Here is a 22604-nt window from a genome sequence, read left to right as displayed (position 1 = left end):
TGTATTCACTTATGCTGAGCACTGTACACAACAATACATCACATACACCTGCAGATGAAAACAAGCATGTATGGCTAAATGTGGCACATTTACATGATTGACTCAAGTGCCCATGTTAATTATTGTGCGTAAAATACACATAAATGTATGTAGAGCTGCAAAGATTGATTAATCAGTTGTCAACTATTAAATTAATTGCCAGCTGTTTTGAGAATTGTTAAATTCCAGCTAGTTAAATATGAATATATTCTAGTTTCTTCTCTCCTCTGTGACTGTAAACTGAATATCTTTTGAGATGTGGACAAAACTAGACATTTGAGGACGTCATCTTGGGCTTTGGGAAACACCGATCCACATTTTTCACCATTTTCTGACATTTTATAGACCCAACAACTAATCGAGAAAATAATTGTCAATGAAAAGAATTGTTACTTGCAGCCCTAAATGTGTGTTTGAAAAGTATGAAATAGATATGCTTAAAACAAGGTCATTTGTGTGCAATGCAAAAACCAGACAAAAGCAGTCAGTTAACATTCCTGAGGATGTTAATCGGATGGTATCTCAATTAAAAGAAAAATAGGGTTCATTGTTCGTCAAATAAGCACATAGTCAAACAGACGATGGGATTTCAGATGAGTCAGTTATTAAGAGTCCTTTGAAGTGACAGTGACTGTGGCCTTTCTTCTATGTGGATTATAAATAAAGGATTGAGAGGGCCTAATAGGCAGAGAGGGAATTGGTTTGGAGGCGAAGCGCCTGCAGGTCAGTGCCGGCTGAAATGGAGGAGCTGATGAAAACACAGGTTCAGCCACTCGAGTGCAGAGGCTCAATGGCAGGCAGCCTGTGTGTTTGTCCAGGGTATTAATGCTTTGTTTGGCAGGGAGCGGCTAATAATAGGCCAGTACTGAGACACTGAGGATAGTGTGCTCACAAGGGCACACCAAACTGGAATGTCAATGCTTTTTAGTGAGCAGCGTCACACCCGGCAGCCCCCCGTACATAGTGATGGCCCCGTCATGTGTCCCAGTTACACAGCTAGTACAGGGTGGGCGCCGCACGGCATGAGGACAATATGTGATCGCGTTGAATATCGCGATAACTATATTACTTGCGATAAATAAAGAGATATTAAAGTGTACTCAGTTCTGCCTTTCTGCTGCTTTCAGTATTTTGCCAAAAATACAACCAATGTGCTTTTTGAATTTAACACAAATGGAATGAAATAATTTCCAACATTCTTTTATTGAACAAATTGAACATTGAATTGAATATAAAAGGCAACACTGAGTCACATTTTAAATTGCAGTTTTCTGCTGATATTTTCTTTCAACTAACACAAAAAATTAGTTTTTTTCGTGATATGTCGCAGCCTTTCACGATGTGTTTATTATTGATTGTGTTTATTAATCCATTAGTTATTGCGATGACGATAATTTTTTTTTAGTTTTTTTTAAACGGTATATTGTGTATATAGTGAGGGGTTTCAGTGTAGTCTGGGCATCAGTATTACTGTTCGTTAAAACATTACCAACCCCTTCATTCAAGTACAAATATAGATTCAACATGACCAATATTGAAAGTACACAATACAAATACAATAAAACACACACATACTACATACACATATTGTGGTTAATTTACACAGGGTATTCCAAATTCAAGAAACAACAATGCAGTTTTTTTCTGGCTTAGTTATTAATGGAGAAAGTTATAATTATATTATATAATAAGAATAACTAAAAAGGGATTTTGAGAAGAGATTAAAATAGATTTTTCAGTCACCCCACTCTGTCTGCTATATTTCCATGTTGAGCATTGCACATCACAGGTCAATTTAATGAAACAAATACAAGGCAACAGAATTACAAGGGACAGCTTCAACAATTTTTTATTTTTATTTCATTTTCGTTATTGATTGCTCAGTCTAATTGTTTTTTTGTATTCATTTTCAGAAAATGAAGAAAAATGCCCATCACGATTTCTTACAGTCCAAGATGTGTGTCTTAAACACGTCTTTTAAAAATAAAAAAGCTTATGTTGTCCAACCACAGTCCAAATCAAATAAATATTCAATTAAGTGTAGAAAAAAAGGAAAATCCAAGACACTCTTCTATAAAATTATTTAAAAAACCTTTGTTTTACTGGCTATTTCATAATAGAAAATTTAAAATCCATAGGGAGAAGCAACATAACGACATAGTTGCTTCTCCCTATGTCTTTTTAAATGGTCTTAATTTTTTTTTTTTTTTTTACACTTAATTGAATTCCCGACCCCAAAGAGCACCTTCAAACATTTGACTGAACTTCCCGAGCACCCTGGACTTTTTTGTCTTTCCAAATTAATATTCCCTTTACAGTGTTGCTAAATCCTCACATTTCGAGAAGCTGGAACCAGAGAATGGTTGGCCGATCAATCGATTATCAGAGTTGTTGGGGATTCATTTTCGGCCAATGGACCGATTGATCCATCCGCTGCTAGTTTCGGCCCTATTTGTGTGAGTGTTAGCAACAAGCTGTTGGTGTTTGGTTAAGGACAGTTAACAGTGTGGAAGTGTTTATTTGTGAGAAAGCTGGGATAAGAGACTATAGGGGTTTTCCTAACACCACTTGGCTGGTCCAGAGAGCATAATGATTCTTTTCCTGCTCTGCTGAACTTGATCCCTGCGCCTGGAGCAACACACTTCCTACTTGTTGACTTTTTCTTGTAAGAGCTTCAGGCTCAGACATCAAAACCCAAGGGCCCACTTTTACTTTTGTATTCTTTTTTTTTACCCCGCTTTATTTTTCTCTGATGCATAAAGGAATCGAAGCAGCGCTGGATGTAAATGTGATTCAGATTATTTTCCACTTCTTCTTGTGGTCATAGAAATTCTGTTTTCCATACTGTCTGCACATTTGAAAGGTGTGTTTGGCATTTACCCAGTTTTTTATTTTTTTTATTTTATTTAAACACTGTCATAATGTCACAGTTGCTGTGACTGAGAGTCACATAAACAGATAAAGAGTACCTGCAGTGGAACGCCTTCATGTTCTGGAAATCTGAATAGAAAAACAACCTTAACAACGGATTCTTCTACTTAAAGCTGTTCCAGTCGTTGGGCAAGAGCTCTGGCAATCACTGTTTGTTTTGACAAGCAATCCAATATCCAAACTGACACTGTATGGAATTAGAGTCCTGTTTCCTGTGAAAAATACAAACCACAGAACAAGCAGGGGGGCAGGGTAGGGGGGGGGGGGGTTTGGTGCAGAGAAAATGGATTCCTCATAACTGTGGCAACAGGTTCGACCATAAAAATCAAATTGGCCCAATTGACCTTGCATGCTCCACCTGCAATTATAAAAGATTGTAAGCAGATGCCTAAACGTCCCCATTTCTTATTCTGGGGAACATATGGCGCAGTGTTTGACTTGCACTTCACATGTCCAGTGGAAGGTATGTTGTACTCTAGAGCCTTGTGATGGTGAAGGGCCATGGAGTCCCACGCAGGGCCCGCAGCTTCGACAAGACTACACCGACCTGTCAGCAAGCAGTGTAATCGGTTTAAATCCAAAGGCTGCATTTAGTGTGAGCAGGTAAAACTACTCTCTCTTGTGATTGGTTCCGTGCAGGGTTTCCCCTACCATTATCATTTTTTAGGTCTAGCACTCGAGCCGTTTTGTGCAGCACCTAAGCCCAAGAATGTAAAATCAGTGTGAGCATCAAAACTAACGTAAAGACTTTCCTCAGATCTTATCGTAGTGGGACTTCTTTGACTTTAATCCTTTTGAGTGCTATTTATTTAATTATCTGCTCTAACTTTCCCTATGTTTTAAACACAGATGTGGTGATAATAACTGTCTGAAACAATGTCAAACTGCTTCTTTTTTAAAACTTTTTTATTGAAAACCCCTTTCTTGAGGGGCAAACCCTAAACCCCCCGGCCGAATACATGCACCTAAGTCTTTTTTTTTTTTTTTAAGATAATTTTTTGGGCTTTTCTGCCTTTATTTGATAGGACAGCTAGGTGAGAAAGACGGGGAAGATGTGCAAGAAATTGGGTACAATACAGGTCGGTTTTGAACCCTGGACCTCTGCGTCAAGGCATAAACCTCAAAGTATATGTGCGCCTGCTCTACCCACTGACCCAACCCGGCCACATGCACTTTTATAAAGCTGAGGAAAACACTGTAGTGTATTGAAATGTTGACCAAAAACAAGCCAATGGCTGCATTTGTACAATATAATACAAACCCTCTTACTCTTAATTCAGTTTTTTACATTTGACATCTTGCTGGGAGCAGACTGTCCAGCATCCCTACAGCAGCGCCCTTAAAGGATCATTCTTGTTCAATGCAACTAGGATATTACTTTCAGAGGGTTGGCCATTGTTTCTATCAGTAATAATAACATATACAGGAACATGATGACATCACTCATAAAGTCTGATGGGACAAGAAACATGACTGCCCCGGGGCCCCCGAAAGCCCCAGGAGCATGAATCAATCACTTTGAGGTGATTTTGTTAATTGCAAAATTGATATGGAATGTGCACTGGTAATGTACAAGAGGAACTCAAATGAAAAGTTTTCATATGGTTAAAAGGCGGGGCTTGCAAGAATCTTTCAAAATCTTCAATCAAAACCCAATTTAACAAACCCAATTTTTACTTAATATGGTATTCCTAAATGTATATATGTTGTGTTTGTACATGTACAACAAATATACTCAAACACTAAAAAAAATGTGACTATTTGTCACACCTGACCTCTGTTATATAGTGTGTTATAGAGTTTACATAAGGTAAACACAGATGTCATGCCTAAAAATAGAAGCATACATACTGTCTAGCCAGTCAGGTAGTTATAAAAAAGTAGGGATCGACCGATACTGGTATTTCAAGACCGATACAGATACCAATTATTATTATTATAATTATTATTATCAGGTAATGTAACTGATAACTGATATTTGGAACCAATATGCATTTACAGTCCAAATTAAGATTTTGGAATGTTACAAACTCCAAAACAAAACTTTGTTTAGATGCTTGAAGCAATCATTTAATAAATGAGAAACTTTTAACATAATACTCAGTAAGAGAGAGTCAGATGGTGTTGTGGGGGGGGGGGGACATTAAGTCAGACTCAGTGGGGAGTCAAACCAAAGCAGAGGGACAGACCCAGAGCTGGAGCCCAGCCAAAGTAGACCACTTGTTAATTCATTCACTTTATCGGTTATCAGGCAAATAAAACGCAGATACAGATCATCTGCAGACTGCCAAAAATCGGCCAGTGCCCATAATGGGTCTATTCCTAAAAAAACAAACAAAATGAAACCGAATGATAAATTTAAAAAAAAACTTCTACTGGCCACCTCTCATCCATATGTTGAGCTTTATCCCACACAACGAGCCCCGTTTCTTAATGAATTGAGACTAATGTTACAGTGAACACTGCTGCAGGACTCATATGAACATATACTATATACTGTACTTAATACAGTATATATACTGTTAACTTGCTTTAAACCCACTGTTCATCATAATCACAGCTGAAAACGGATCACTGTGAAATGAACATTTACTCATTCTGTTCAGTTCACATATGTACTAAAGTTACAATAGTGACTTTTTAACTGGCATTTTTTCCAGGACATGAAAGGTATCGTTCATAGCATGGTCCCTGCAAAGCGTGGTAAACTCTGTGGGCTCCAAGTGGAACACCACACAACGGTGGTCTCTTCTTCTGTAGTTTGCTCTCCAACAACGGGCAGTTGCTGATAACCATCAATCTCTGTGATGTTTGTCGATCTGAATTTGACAAAATCTAGATTTGCTACTTCCTCTACTTGTGTGGTATTTTCTTTTTAATTCTTTTTTTTTTTTTACACGTCTGGCGGATAAAAATTGACTTTGAGACTATCTCATGTGAAAGTCTGTAATAACATCTACATGCTAGCAAAGCAGCAGTGTGGCAGCTGTTGGAGGCTGTGATGTAGATTGCAGGACCTCAATAACAGGAAACTTGCTTTGGCCTAAAGTGCAGAAAAATGGCCATTTAAAGGCATGCATTCAGTCTAATGGATTATTGTGTATTGCTGCCCAGAACCTCTGCCAGACCAGGCAGGCCGAGTCCAGACAAGCAGTCAGCAAAGCAAGGTCATGCATTGGTGCCTCAGCTGCCCTGTGGTAATGGAGCTGCGCTCTCTCATTGATCACTTCCAATAGTGCTATTTGGAAATGATAATTTCTGCTGTCCCTCAGTAAACAGGATTAGCTCAATTAATCACATTTACAGATTAGTTTGTCCTCTCCTATTGATCATGCCTTTGATGCCGCTGAATGATCAATGCAAACACGCTTATGCACGGCAAATCCTGTTTCAAAAATGAGCATCGATGGCAGAAATAATCTTTTAATCTGAGATATTTTTAATCTGGGAAGTGAGAGGTTTTTTTTTTTTTTGGGAGGGAATGGTTTGGGACATAAATGGCTTTCAGAAAAATTATATCTTAACTGACCACTTCAAATCCACCCATGTAATTAGTTAGATTATGTATTTGTTAGGAAATGTAATGATAGAATCTGTTTAATTCCATCCTTAGTAGATTAGTATCTTTACATCTGTCTGTAAATATGACTCAGCTTTATTTCCAAAGTGCCAGGTGCTGTTGGAAAAAAAATTTCTTGATCAGGTGTGTTTGAGAAGAGCTAACCGATTGATGCTTGGGGCTGCTTTAAGGAAACCAGAGCCCCCACTCTCTCCTTTTTGTTTGCTGTCATTGGCCTGCCTTGATGCTGTGTGTGAGAAAGACGGCAACATGCACGTAGCTTATGATCACAGGTCCTCCTCCACCTTTCTTCTCCTGGCTGCTAGGCGTTTATCCTCCTGACCCGCTGTATCTTAGAGGTGACCCCTGTGGCTTAGCTGCCCCCCTAAAACAAAGAGTCCTGAGCAGGGATTTAGAGGCCCATGTTCCTCCTCTTGGGACAATGCCTTCTCTCTCTGTCTGTCAAACGTGCTACTTTGTATGCCTTTGTTCTGGTCTTGTTGGAATGAATGGATGACAATGGTCACAGAGTGATCTGAGGACATGAAATGGGTCTCCGCAGTGAGAGTGACACCACAGAGTGCACATTTTTCTGGACGGCTTTTGATCACCTTCCTCAAATAACCTAAGCCTTTTTTCTTTTTGCCTATTGCACATCTGCACATTTTACTACATCTAGAGCTGCAACTGTTATTATTATTATCATCATATAAAGTTAATAATTTCTTGACAGAAATTCTTTGGTTTGAACTTACATTTTTGGGGGGTTTTGGACTGAGAAACCATCACGGGCATTTTTCAGGATTTTGTGACATTTTATGGACCAAACAATCAATTAATGAGGGGGGGAAAAGACACACAGATTACTCGATAAGCAAAATAATCTTTTTGGTGCCGACCTTATTACAACTTTGTTCTTATTTAGGTTGTTTTAAAAAAAAGTCCTGCAGGTAACTCAAAACACCATTGTAAAGATCTATCACAGTCAATATACCAATTTCTGGCTTGAACTTTGACTAATGACGGGAATCTCAAAATTGAATTTGATTCTGATTCTTGATTCCCGGGGCTCTAGGTTCATTGCCAAACCATTCACTTTTGTCCTTAGTCAAAAGAAAATTGCTAAATAAGATGTAACTGGCAGTTAAGCGAAGTCATCTTGATTAAGCTCACTGATAAACAGAATTTCAAAAATTCTATTCTAGAACAGGGGGGGATAAAGCTGTATTTCTTTAAACCAATGAGAACCATCCTGGGTGGCAGTAAGCCCTGGTTTCAGCGACATTGCCCTTGCAAAATGGGTAGCGGAGAGAGCAGACGGGGACGTACGTCACACCCCGAATGTCCACAGCATTCGGGTTGTGCTCCGGCTCAGTTACAGCACCTGTCTCAGGTGTAAATGTCCACTGGAAACTTTTTTTAGAAGCGGAGTGTCTGTTCTTCAGCGGCCACATTAATATATATAGTATTGTATGCCATATGTAAATTAGGGATGTGCTCGATTGAAGAAATTCTTAGTCGACTAACACTCATTCAATTGTACCGACTAATCGATTAGTTGATTTAATCGACAGATCTGTAAATCTGAGTTTCTCCGCAAAGTGTCATGCAAAAGCTCCACATTAATTCTTGTGTTTATCAGAGATGTGCTCGTACGTTTCTTGTAAATAAGTCATTCAGCAGGAAAAAAGCATCAAACATGACTAATCGACTAAAGAAATCTAAGTTGACTAAGACCAAAACGACCGATTAGTCGACTAATCGACTAAGAGGGAGCAGCCCTAATATAAATACAGGCGTTTATACATTTACAAATGGATTCCACACTTCAGAGATGCATTCTTATTAGCCAATGTAATTGTTCAGGTAGCAGCTTCCTTATTTTTTAGCTGGCTGTGACCATCACTTTCACCAGTTATAAAGACCAGTTTACTGTACTGCAGGCTGTACGCTGTTTGGAAAGGGATGCATTAGTATAGCACAATGCAATCCTTGTATGTTTCTCAGTTCTCTAGTTTTCAGATTTTTCCACTTTAGCGTGGCTGTAATTTTAAAGTGGGCTCCCACTAGCCAACTGGACTGGTTTGTTCCAGTCCTGGAGGGGCGAGCCAGATCCTACATCTGGCAGTGCATCATCATCTCGATCTGCTTTGAGCGGGTTCGTGAACCGCTGTTCCTGAACAATGCAACTACCTCATAAGAGAACCCGTGCTCATATTAACACTCTTGCACAGTAATTTCCTAAACCAGCTGGTCACTGTAGTTTTTATCACATGCTCCTCCAACGGGGAAATAGTGCATTTGTGGGGACTATTTTCAACGGTGGATTAATCAAGTGAGTATCTAGGGGCGTGGGAAGGTGTAGGTGGGATTGAGTCCAAATAAAGTGTGTGCGTTCATGTTAATGAATTCACACAGTGCAACAGTGTTTTAAATAATATAATAATACAAATTTTGAAATATTTTAAATAAAATAAACATTTTGGAGCTCAATGGCACACAGACACTGCTTGTTAATAGGATACATTCATTCTTGTTTGGGTGTTGTTATGGGATAAGAAAATAGAATATCTCCCTTTCTCACTCTGTCCCTCTCTTTTTTTCCCCTCTTCATTTTTTTAACAAGCCATGGCGCCATATTTGTGTTTTAGGACCATAAGTAGAGAGTGACTGCTCCGATCCAAACATACATGATTTGTGAACAGGCTTGTGATCCCACAAACGGATTGCATTGTAATGTGCGCCCACGTGTCGTTACTTGCTGTTCCAGTGAGAATACTGATGGCAGTCGTTTCCATCAAGCCACTGTTTTGAAAGAATGTGATTAGCTTATCGCAAAGACCTCGATTAATCGAATGTGAAATTTTTGGTCTAATTTAAAAAATTTTATTCCTCTTTTCATTGTTATATTTACTGTTTTTTCATAAGATAAATGCTGGAATAATGTTACATATCACAGATTATTTACAGAAATGTCCTATTTTCAGTGGATTTATTTATTTATCGTAGATGTGCAATATGTAGCTTTAAAAAAATCGCAAATGGAATCGTAATCGCAATATCTGGCAGGAAAATCGCAGTTAGATCTTTTTCCTCAAATCGTTCAGCCCTACTACATAGTCTGTTTCCCTCATTTGCAATCTTTTTCTTTTACTTTTTGTCATTGTGTGGATGTAATCGCTTATTATCGCTACTTAGTTTGCATCCTTCTATGGACCCGAATGATCATTTTGGTATTACATTAAAGGCTTTTCTCCGAGCTCGCAGTGGCCTCTGTAACATTCAGTGGATGTGCTTTCAGAATGAGATTAACTTTCTCCAGGAATGCAATTGCCCCCAGCGTTCCAGCTTTGAGCTGGCCTATGTACAGATCACTTGAGTACTAAGGAACGCATTAAGACACATAACCACAGCACTCACCCTCCTCCTTTATTGACAGCCACCCATCGAGTGTGTAAGAGCATTAAAGTGTTAGGACACAAGAGGGATATGATTTGTTACTGATCTCATAATTGAGTTCCAGAAATGAATTTGAGCTTCTTTGCATGTTGAGATGGACATGTTGGCTGAGAGCTGAGAGTTTCATTTCTAAATAAGACACTTTCCAACTTTAAAGGATTGGAGGCGTGGTTCTCTGACCCGTTGCAGAAAAGTCTGAGCAGAAACCCACCACAGAAGTAATATAAGACACCTATTAGGAGGACTAGACAATTTAAACCCATTTACCAATTCTACTACACAAGCACTAAGGTAGACATCAGTTAACTGCAATCAATAATACAGTCGTAATAAAATGTGTTTTAGTGGGCTTCCACCTTATTTTCCACAACTTGCATATACCAGAGGTCCTGATTCAAAACTATGAAGATAGGTTGCACACAACTACAGTACATGTAAGTACAGTAGGTCAAAGCTGAAGCAGGACGTGGGTCTGTAAGATGTTTACAGTGTATATTTTGGGAAAATAGTTTCCCCCTCCATTTAAGTTAGACTAACTTGGTTTGTTCCCAACCTGTGGGATTGACTGACTGCTTGGGTTTCGTGGTGTCCCGTGGTGCACTACATACATCTGTCATATCACTTGGTTGTAAGCAAAAAAAGGAGGTTGGGAGTCTTGAGAAATGTGTGTTATATCTATAATATCACCTTTTGCTGATCCAGTTAGCACAGATTAGGGGTGGGGGAAAAAATCGATACACAGATGCCAAGTATCCATCTATTATTATATATGTGTTGGTCAGTCTGTCTGCTTGACAATCCCATTTTGCAGCAATAAAATTGAAGCTAGATGAACAAACAGAGAAATGTATTTTTAGATAAAACAGATGTTGACAAAGTTTTCTTTTGGACACATCATTTGAAATTGGGAAAAATTTGAAGTTGGAAAAAAGGTAATACATTGCAATATCTTTAAAATAATAATATTACAATGATATTACATGATACAATAATATTGTATCATGACATAAGTATCGTGATGATATCGTATCGTGAGGCCTCTGGTGATTCCCACCCCTAGCACAGATGCATATTTGATCATATAGACCAATCCCAATGTTTGTTTCCAATAACTTCCGGGTAGAAACCCCCCTGTGGTCCCGTACATACAATTTAACAGCTGTAAACAAACAGGGACGAGAAACAGCTGGATATACTCTCATCTCCTTCATCTAAAATGCGTGTTTGATGCTTTCATATGTCAACACTTTGGCTAACATTAGCCTGAAGAGCTAATTTACCTGTAAATACTATATACAGTCTATGATTGGGCCGCAGACTAAAGAAAAGGACACCACCCAACCTAGCAGTGAGTCCGACCGGCGGTGACATGTTGCTGTTCCTGGTGCTAGATTTGGTTAATCAAAGATGCTAGCAAAGCCACACAGGACAGAAAATAAGCCCAGCAGAGAGGACCCAGAGGTTAGACCTCGGTGTTTAAGTTTGCCGATTTCACATATCTCCATATCTCCGCAATTCTCATCAACTGACATTTGTTTACCTATAAGTGATTTTTGTGTTGGCGTGACATCATGGTGATTCAGTCTTTTGCGCAGAATCCATAATGTTATCACTTCAGCATTTTTAACATGATGATAATTGTTGATGGTAAAAGTATTAGTGACAGGATCAGAAATGAATTAGGAATGGGCATCGTAGTGTTTTGCAGTGTGTACATTGATCCACTTCTACAGTTCAGGCCTTCACAGATTGAATGGGTTACGTACGTTTCCCAAATGTATTCCCAGCTCTGTCCCCACTTAGTGCAGACAGCAGGGTTTTCCCTACCATAATAAGGCTTAGGTGCAGCACCTAAGTAAAATCAACGTGAGCGTCAAAACTAAAAGACTTTTCTCAGATCTAATGATTGTAGTTGGACTTCTTTAACGAGTTTTGTCTTTAAGCTTTTTGAGTGTTATTTATTTATTATCTGCTCTAGCCTTTCCACCGTTTTGGACACAGATATGGTGATAATAATGGTTCAAAATGATGTAAAATTGCATTTATTTTATTGGAAAATGTAAATTTTAGTGAGGGAGGACCCCTAAACCCTAAAAACAAATAAAAATCTTCCACAAACCTAGGGGAAAACCCTGGACAGTTCTGCAATAACAGAAGAGGTGGTCAGCAGTGGACTCACTCATCTTGTTCAGGGCCAGCTCTTCTCATATAAAGCTCATTTCTGAAGCGCGAGGACTCGAGAGAGCCAGCTGGGCCCCTGGTCTTGGTCTCCATGGGGGTTGATTGGCGGCAGAGACCTGTCAGTCACGGATCAGGCTCATTCTCCGGTGGTCCTGCCAAACAGCAGCATCCCCCAGTTCTAACCTCAGCAGGGACTAACCACCTCCTAACCAGCCTCACCCTCAGCAGGGTCACGCTCCAGCTAATACGGGCGTACATTAAGATCTCACACAGTAAGTGCTGGACCGGGTTCCACACTCCTCTCAGTTGTGTGTGTTTGTCAATTCATATCGAAATATTTAAAGTTCTAAAGATTTGTACTCCCAACATAATTCAATCACAGAAAAAATACGTTTCCCCTTTTCTTTTTTTCTTGTCTTTCCCAGTTTTCTGCATATGCAATAGGCTATTAATATTCAGTTTGCAAGATGACTTCCTTCCATCTGAGGCTTAAGACGATGGGTTTTTGACAGCAGAGACCCAGGGTTTTGTTTTTAAAATCAGTTTTTTCTTCATCAGTGAGCACATGTTGGCAGTTACTTGGCTGCAGAAGCGCTATACAAAACGTCCACTGTAATCAGCCTCAGTTAAGTGAACAAATTCCTGAAGCTGTGAGCTTTTTCAGAAAAACATCCCCACATGTTTTCTTTTGCCCTTAGCTATACACGTCTGGCTGACACATTTGCATAGATTAAAGGATTTGCAAATAGTGCTGTTATAAAAATAAAAAAATAAAACTCCACAGGTGAACTTTAAAGGATAGGTTCCCATTTTTTTCAAGGCTGTCTTAAAACAATAGTCAGGTGCCCATGTGAAGATTGAAAGAGATTTTGCTTGCTGTAATCATTCCCCCTGTTCACACTGGCCACTTTCCTAATGGGCTTCAGCAGTCTGAGTTAATCACATCAAGTGGGTATCTTCCAAAGTTCTGGTCATGTCAGTATAAAATTCCCTCTTTGCGTTTCCCTGGAGTGTTTCCTGTCTGAGCTGCAGGAAGGGTAGTAACAATGGCGTAATAAAAAGGCTGTAACTTTGGATGACCTATCACTTGATTCGTCTAACTTGGTTCATTAGCTTCAGATCAAATTTGAATACATTTTTGCACGCAATAAGGACTGTGGATTTTGTCTACCATCCCTTTCATTGTAAGGGCATTAGGAAGTTACATATGGACACCTGGCTATTGTTATGAGATTATTCTCGCATTGCCAGACCTTCCTTCACAGCGCTGCGGAGGAGGTTCTGGCTGGTCCACACAGCATTCCGGGATGGGAGAAAAACATGCTCTGGTTTATTGGCATTTCTTTAAACCAATCACAATCGTCTTCGGCAGCACTAAGCGCCGGACAAAGCCACGGTCCCTCTGCAAAATAGCCTCAGGAAGGAACTTGTTTTGGTGGAACATGTACGTTCAAAAGTAGTTTTAGTCGTGCAACAGAAAACTCAGATTGGACAGATAGTCTAGCTAGCTGTCTGGATTTACCCTGCAGAGATCTGAGGAGCAGTTAACCATAGTCCTCACAAATCCACCGGAGGTTAGAACGCCAACACAAAGACAGAGGAAGGTAACGAACATCCGGCCGAAATGAAAGACATCCGGCGGAATTTCCAGCAGCACCTGAACGATCCCGGAAGTGGAACGTCATGGATATAGACCATTATAAGATAGACGAGAAAATTTGTGAACTGCTTTTCATAATCAATCGTACCGATCACCTGTAGTTAACCTGCCTGAAGGCTTATAAACTTGATGCTAATTTAGTCTGCAGTACAAAGTAAACAGCCTGTCACCCCAAAATTCCCTAAGCTCAGAATCTAGATTGAGCTATCCATCTATCCCTTTGATAAACAGTTCTTAGAGAAGTCTGTTACAAAGCTCTATCCAGCAGCCTCACACTGGGACTGTGCTTAAGCTGATTTACCACTGACCAACTTTGCATCACAATAGCAGAAAGGCCTTGCTCGCTTGCTTTGGCAGCTTCACAATCTTTGTTCACTAGCCAATAGAGGGCAGTTGCTTTGGGTCACTGGATCAGCTTTAATTGCATTTGGAGATGAGAGAATGTGCAAACATTTTCTCTTTGGTTTCTGGTATTAACACAGCCCCCCAGCTTTCAAATGAGCATTGATGAAATGCTGACAGACACACTGTGCTAATAATTACAACCTTGCAGGATGATCATGGCAGTACAGCCGCACTTCAAATTATAACTTGCATTAACGTTATTAAGGAACTTCATGAACTGTAAGAGAGAGAGAGCGAGAGAGAGAGAGAGGTTTAGTCAGTGACCATCTCTGCTGGCTTTAATGACAACTGTAGCTGACGAGTTCAATCAGTTGGCAAAACTGCAAAATGAAAAGTGCTGCTGTCTGGTTAATATGCTCTCTGCATGCTGTGTGTGTTTAGTCTCAGCCAAAGATGGTTTTCTCAACAAAGAAGCAAGTCCTTTTTTTGCGGTTTAAAAAGAGTACTTAATCTTGCAACTAATTATTATTTGCATCTATCTATTATTCTGCAGATTATTTTCTTTATTTCCGGTAATTGACTGGTATTTAAAATGATTTGTTCTTTTTTTTTTTTAAGAACAATGTTAATATTCTCAAATATCTTATTCTGTCCAACCAACTTCTTTGAAAATTAAAATAGCTGCTGATTAATTGTCGGTCCTTTAACTTAAGGGAGTAATCGACGAATCGTGTCTTGAGAAACAATCCAGCTATTTGCATCAGACACCGAGCTGGCTGCTTTCAGCACCATATTGATTTGAATGTGAATAGCTAATGGTTGTAATGGGGAAAATGTGAGCAACCAGATTTTTCTTGACTTGACTTTTTACATCTAATTTTAACTTAGCGATTTGAATATAGTATACTATTTGGACATTGGATACTTGAATTTTCTATGTTTCTATACATGTGTGTATCTATGTGTAGCGGACGGCAGTCCTCTGAAACTCAGGACAGGGTCACATAGTGTTTAGTACTTTGTGGATGTCTTCAAAAGCTTCCTTGGCTGCCTCCTTCCCAGAGCAACTGGTTGTGGCGCTTGGTGCTGGTCATATCTAAACCTAAGGTACTATAGAATAGTAATCAGGGTTTTCTCTACCGTTATAAGGCTTGGGCGCAGCACCCAAGCAGTTTGGGGCACCCAAACTAAGCCGAATGACTGTAACATCAATATGAGCATTAAAACAAACTAAGGTAACAATTTACTTGAAGGTATCTACATAAGAGTGACATGACACTGTCATGAACACATGACGCTGTCATGTCATAGTCATGACACATGAACCCTAACCATAACCCTAACCATAACCATAACTTGTCATGACAAAAACCGAATGACACTTACTAAAAGAAGTGTTATCTCATACACGTTTAGGACTTGTTTATAATGTTTATGACCCCTTCATGACAGTGTTATGTCACTCTTATGTAGATCTCTAACCCCCCCCCCCACCAAACACATGCACCTAAGTCTTCCACAAACCTAGAGTAAACACTGATAGTTATTACATTTAATATTTGAAGTCTGTCAATTAGAGCTGGCCAATATATCAATATTATATCCATATCGTGATATGAGACTAGATATCGTCTTAGATTTTGGATATCGTAATATCGTAATATGACATAAATGTGTGACGTGTGTATGGCGGAAGAAAGAGGACCCAAATGCAGAGGCAGGCAGGCAGGAGATGGTTGAACTCAGGGATTTAATACAACAAAAAACGGCAGCACAAAGACTGGGAAACTCACGTAATCACAAACTGACGGGCAAAACACAGGCAGGAGCAAACTGACACAAACACAAGACGATCTAACGAGAGACAAAGGGAACACAGAGGCTAAATACATGAGGTGATGAGTAAATCAGGAACAGGTGAGACAACAGGTGAAACACATCAGGGCGGGGCAGGACAATCAACAAAGGAGGGAAAACACAGGAAGTAAAGTGGACAGGACAGAAAACAGACTATCAAAATAAAACAGGAAGCAGAACATAAACAGGGAAATGCACGACAGGAAAATACACCACTAAATACACACAGACCACAATACACAAAACAGGATACATCAACACAACAGGGAACAGAAATATACAGAATGAATATACAAACCCAGGAAACCAATACAGGCAACAGAAATGAACAAACAGGTGACAGAAATGTCCATAGCCATCACAAAATGTTGTCTTTTCCTGGTTTTAAAGGCTGCATTACAGTAAAGTGATGTAATGTTCTGAACTTACCAGACTGTTCTAGCTGTCCTATTATTTGCCTTTACTCACTTAGTCATTATATCCACATTACTGATGATTATTTATCAGAAATCTCATTGTGTAAATATTTTGTGAAGGCACCATTAGTCAACACTACAATATCGTTGCGGTATCGATATCGAGGTATTTGGTGAAAAATATCATGATATTTGATTTTCTCCATATCGCCCAGCCCTACTGTCAATAAGGGAAACCATAAGAGTAAAGCTAAACTAGGGCTGTCTCCGGAATGGGTCACTATTCACATTTTAGGGTGCTATTACGTGATCTGCCATTTTGTCAATAGTGTCTGAATTGAAATTCAGATTCATGGAATACATTTTAGGGCACTTATTGTTTCCCACAATGCACTGTAATATCGATGTTCACCACCATGTTAAAACTATACCACAATGCATTGTGGATTTCTGTCACCAAGCAGGTTAGTTTTACATGTAAGGAGTAAAGGGGATGTCAAAATGCTAAATATGTGTTAGCTGGCTCTTGGTAGATTGTTGTTTTGGAAGAATAAGGTAACGCTGCCATAGCAACGGCAGCAGGTGTTTAATCTGTGCGACAAATGGCTATGTAGTGTCCAAAAGTTTTGGGTTTTTTTCATTTTATCGCTGAGCTCCCTATATAGTGCTCTACATAGAACTCCCCGATTATAGGAAGTAGTGAACCAGTGAATGATTCCAGACACAGCCTAGGTGTCCCTTTTAAGGCACTTTGAAGCAGGTTTTAACATTTCTGTGCTCATCGTTCTTCTCTCTCTTCAGGCTGACTCTGCACTTACCAAAGGATGTGGGATTAATAGCAGTAGCTGCTCGACAAAGCCAGGGCAGAGGTCAGTGCTCCAGCACACTGTAAACCTACACACACACACACACACACACACACACACACACACACACACACACACACACACACACACACACACACACACACACACACACACACACACACACACCTCAAATGTATTACCATGGCATTCAGTTTTGGTTTTAATCTTTGTATTTGTATGTCATAGGGCTTTGGTACTAGTGCTGGCGCAATAAACACATCACGAAAGGCTGCGGTGTATCACGATAGACACTCTGAGATTTTTTTGTGTTAGTTGAAAGAAAATATCAGAAGAAAACTGCACTTTAAAATGTAACTGTCATTCTGTTTTTATTTCTCCCTTTTACATTTAGTTCAATTTGTTCAATAAAAGAATGTTGGAGTTGATTTCCTTTCATTTGTTTTAAATTCAACAAGTAATTTGTTGTATTTTAGCAGAATACTTAAAGAGCTCATATTATGCTTTTTGGCTTTTCCTCTTTCCTTTATTGTGTTTTATATCTTTTTTGTGCACGTTATAGGTTTACAAAGTGAAAAAGCCCAAAGTCCCCCCCAAAGGGACTTACCATCTCCAACAGAAAACACTGTTCACCAACTGCTCCAAACAGCTCTATTGTAGTCCAGCCTTTACTTCAGAGACAAACATGGTCACTTTGTAACACACGTTATAATGCTCGCCTAGCTGCTAGCATGGCACGCCCTCATACTCTGCTTCTGACTGGCTAGTAGTCCTTACCTAGCTACTGTCAGGGCACGCCCTCATACTCTGGTTCTGACTGGCTAGTAGTCCTTACCTAAGGACTGTCAGGGCACGCCCTCATACTCTGGTTCTGACTGGCTAGTAGTCCTTACCTAGCTACTGTCAGGACACGCCCTCATACTCTGGTTCTGACTGGCTAGTAGTCCTTACCTAGGTACTGTCAGGACACACCCTCATACTCTGGTTCTGACTGGCTAGTAGTCCTTACCTAGCTACTGTCAGGACACACCCTCATACTCTGGTTCTGACTGGCTAGTAGTCCTTACCTAGGTACTGTCAGGGCACGCCCTCATACTCTGGTTCTGACTGGCTAGTAGTCCTTACCTAGCTACTGTCAGGACACGCCCTCATACTCTGGTTCTGACTGGCTAGTAGTCCTTAACTCCCAACAAAGATGGAACAGAAGTGAGATGTCTCACTCTGTAGCTAAAAAGAGAGCTCAACACACAGGGTGAAAAGAGGAGCTGCAGCAATGTGCAGTACAACTAAAATATGGTGTTTTTGGAAAATTAAACCATGTAAACCTATTCTGATATAACCTCTAAATACAATTATGAACCTGAAAATGAGCAGAATATGAGCACTTTAAAACAACAGAATGGCAGCACTGAGTACACTTTAGTATCTGTTAATTTATCGTCTCAATATCCAAATACATTATCGCATATTTTCCTCATATCGTGCAGCCCTATTTGGTACCACTTAACGTCCCCTTGCTTAACGTCCCCGTGTATGATCCCTGTGTTTGCTGCGGCTGCAGGTCGGGGCGGGAACGCCTGGCTCAGCCCCCTAGGGTGTGCCATGTTCACCCTGTCGGTCCAGGTTGAGCTGAGCTCCAGGCTCGGACAGAGGATTCCCTTCCTGCAGCATCTGGCTGCTCTGGCCGTGGTGGAGGCTGTTCGCACGCTTCCTGGATACGAGGTATCCGCCTACACACTCTTCATTCATACCAGCTTCCTCAACACTAAGATATTATCAGGCTGTATTAGCCTACACATACTGTCTACTATATACATGCTCAACATCATTCAAATAGTTTTCCGTAGCAGCAAAATATCATATTGTGTCACAAAACGAAAGGCATATTTAAGACCAGTGCATTGGGTAGTAAATGAAAATGTCTTCTGTAAATGATTGATGGTGTTGGAACATATTTCACCCTTCATCAGGACATAGACCTGAGGGTGAAGTGGCCCAATGACATCTATTACAGTGACCTGATGAAGCTCGGGGGAGTACTGGTGACTTCCACTGTACTGGGATCAACTTTTCATCTGCTCATAGGTAACAACCTCCCCGCTGTCATGGCTAAGGACACCGCAGCCATTACTTTTTTTCCCTTCCTTACTTCAGTTTATTCGCCTTACACACCATATCTATAACAGTTACGGGGCATTCACGAAAAAAAAAAAAAAGTGATGATGAGTGTGAGTGTAACGGCCCATTTGTGTGTCGTCATGTTGTATTCTTAACACCCCCAACAAAGCACACGTAGACTTTATATTTTACAGTTACTGTTTCCCGTCAGATCATTTGACAGTTTATTTGTTTTTATTTTTAAAAAAGCCTTCCCCAATGTTTCTTTCCTAAGCCCAACCGTTTATTTTTTTACTCAGCGTGTCGTCGTTTTTTTGTGTTACTAAAGCCTTTCCCAATGTTCTTTTCCTAAACCCAAACTTTTTTTTTTTTTTATTGAATTTTCTTTTTTTACACGCGATAGCACGGCACATTCTCGCGTTTACATCCGCTGTATACAGCGTAGACCTACACATGGATATCTCAAAATGCATACAGATGACACACCATTTGGCTTTAGGAAAGTGGCGTGTATGTTTACGCAAAGTCATGATGCCATGTTGGTTATTTAGTGTGCTGTCACCTTACCCCTACTCTATCCATAATAATAAGGGGTGGGACAAATAATTAATCACTAGTAATAATACAGGCTTTTGCAACACATCATCCAACAAGGACCAGTGAAATACAGTCTCTTGTTGTTTGCACAGAATGACCTATCACTATTACCATGATATGCCCTGCAGGCTGTGGGTTCAACGTGGCAAACAGCAACCCGACCGTGTGTATCAATGACCTGATCCAGCAGTACAACACGGAGCATAACTGCAGCCTGCAGCCGCTCGGCTGCGCCCAGCTCATCGCTCGCTCTGTCAACTGCCTGGAGACGCTCATCAGCAGCTTCCAACAAGGGGGCCCGGACGCCGTCCTGCCCACCTACTACAAGAGGTGGCTGCACAGGTGAGCACTGCACACACCCCCACTGGGCTTTGTACTCAGGTTTTACGTCTCATTTAGTTACCTTTTTTTCTGTTTTCATGTTTCCAAAAATGCATACTGTACATACAAACATTTTGCGTATCCCTATCCCAGCTGGCAGGGTAAAGCCTGTTTGATGTCCGATCCAACTGATTCGGACATTTGCGCTACGCTATGTAATGTGTAGATAAGTTAAGGTTCGCACTGTGTGTGTGTGAAAGGGGCTGAAGTCTTTAAGGCTCTCATTCTTGATTTGTTTATCGGTGTTTTAAGCCCCCAACGTTTCATTCCAGGCAGCGCTGCCTGGAAGGCACTAGGATTAGGCAATGGTTAGGGTTAGGTGCCTTGAAGTCAGCGATCGCAGCGCTGCCTGGAAGGAAACGTTGGGGGCTTAAAACATTGAGCTCTTGATTTAGGCTGAGAAGTGAATACCACTTTAAGTTGCAGAGTTTAATAATTCCCGGAACTCTACACTAACACGGGGAAGCAGAAGTGTGACAGTGGCTCTCTGTGCTCTGACCTCAGCGGGACCCGGGTGCATCTCTGGAGCGAGGACGGACTGGAGGCTGAGGTGGTGGGTCTGGACAGCAACGGCTTCCTCCAAGTGTACAACAGGGAGCAAGGCACGGTCTCAGTGGAGCCTGATGGGAACTCCTTCGACATGCTGAAGAACCTGGTGGTCATCAAGAAGCATTAGGACCAAATTCAGCAAAATACAGAATCATCGTCTCTTTCAGCGGACTGAACCAATAACAGTAACTGACAGAAAACTTGATCTAACTATATAAATGTATCAGGGTTTTCTAATTGGTTAACACATAGCTGAATATGTTGCTGGTTTACAGTGGGAGTACAGGTTAGCATCTCCTTATGTTAACCTGACATACAGTTTACATATTTGAAGTAGTTTGGGGTTATTTGTGGGAAGACATCCAGTGATGGTAACTGGGTTTAAAGGCAGCGAGTAGCACGTGCATCAGTGATGGGTCACTAGCACATCCATCCCTTAGGTTATGACCTGCTGATTTGGGACCACCAGTTCAAACCATCACCTAACAACGTGCACTACTTTGTGGGAGCAGTACGTCTTGTACACCTCATCCAAACAGCTAACCTGAACAGGGATCATTGCAGCTTTTTGCTGTTGCAAAAATAATAAAGATTTCCACAGAAAAATGTTGGTCATGTCTTCAAACTAACCAGCTTCTGTTCACTTACCCGGTCACGGTGGTTTTACAAAATCCCCGATTTGTCAAAGAAAAGATGAGTGCAAGTCAAAAAGATACAGGGAGAGAGAAGGACCTGCTCGAAAGATCATCACTCATAGTGATGTGTCCTAGTATCTCAAATATTATTCAATCAGAAGTCTTACTGAAACTAATAGAAAAATAGAAATAGTAGCTTGGATATATGTAAAATTCCTACAGTTTCACTGAAAGGAAAACCTGGAAAATAGTCTAGAGGCAGCGTTGTATACACTTTATCACCACTGCAAACATAAACATATATCTCTGATAGTGTCGATCAGAACTGAACATTACTATCTTTGTGGCTAAGCTGTTGTATTGGATTGCATTACAGTTTACAGGTGTACCTAATAGGGATTGACCAATCATCGGCCTCGCCGATGTTTTGGCAGTTATGCAGATTATCTGTGTTTTATTTAACCGATAACAAATAAAGTTAATTAATTAAAAAGTGCGCTACTTTGGCTCCGCTGCAGCTCTGTTAGCAGTCTGCAACACCTACAAACAAACTGTTAGCACATTAAAACTTCAGGAAGCTACTTTTTGACTGCGTATTAAGTTTAAAGTTTCAGTTATATTAAGTAATTGCTTATAGCATTTAAAAAAACTGTTGTGTTGGAGTTTGTGACATTCCAACTTGTTGATTTTGACTAAAAGATTTTCTTTTTTGCTGTAAAGTAAATGCATATGGGTTCCAAATATAGGTTTCATTAACTACTAATAATCGGTATTGGCCTTGAAAAACCAGTATCATCGACCCCTGGTACCTAATAGAGTGGCCACTGAGTGGGTCTGCATCACAGGTTTCCTCTGAAGGATTCCTGTAATATTGAGTGTATTGCATTGTGGGATATCTTTGTGGAGAGGAGTGTCAGTGTGTATCTTCTGTGGCAGAAAGCTCCAGAGAGGAGTTAACACATTCTGTCTTCATCGCCGACATGAAAAAATAACAACACTGTAACTGAGCTGCACTTCACCAACAAGCGGGATGTTCTAGTGCACCCATTAGGA

The 22604-nt window shown here is 40.3% G+C and overlaps 1 protein-coding gene across 3 annotated transcripts in view; it reads left to right on the top strand.

The window, feature by feature from the left end:
• The window catches only part of hlcs (holocarboxylase synthetase (biotin-(proprionyl-CoA-carboxylase (ATP-hydrolysing)) ligase)), a 45995-nt gene extending 24473 nt beyond the window's left edge, over positions 1 to 21522 (top strand). For 2 of the 3 annotated variants that reach the window (XM_039777859.1, XM_039777858.1), the window contains 5 exons: positions 17249 to 17316; positions 18833 to 18993; positions 19242 to 19356; positions 20115 to 20328; positions 20872 to 21522. In XM_039777859.1, coding sequence (XP_039633793.1) covers positions 17249 to 17316; positions 18833 to 18993; positions 19242 to 19356; positions 20115 to 20328; positions 20872 to 21043 — 730 coding nt within the window. In that variant the 3' untranslated portion in view covers positions 21044 to 21522. Of the gene's footprint in view, positions 1 to 17248; positions 17317 to 18832; positions 18994 to 19241; positions 19357 to 20078; positions 20329 to 20871 lie in introns of those variants that run through there. The other variant, XM_039777860.1, reaches the window with a different exon arrangement.
• The last annotated feature ends 1082 nt before the right edge of the window (positions 21523 to 22604 follow it).

This window comes from Perca fluviatilis, chromosome 16 (genome assembly GCF_010015445.1).
Source record: "Perca fluviatilis chromosome 16, GENO_Pfluv_1.0, whole genome shotgun sequence".
In the NCBI taxonomy this organism is placed as follows: domain Eukaryota; kingdom Metazoa; phylum Chordata; class Actinopteri; order Perciformes; family Percidae; genus Perca; species Perca fluviatilis.
The sequence above is the reverse complement of the archived record's forward strand: the minus strand, read 5'-3'. Positions and strand labels throughout refer to the sequence as shown.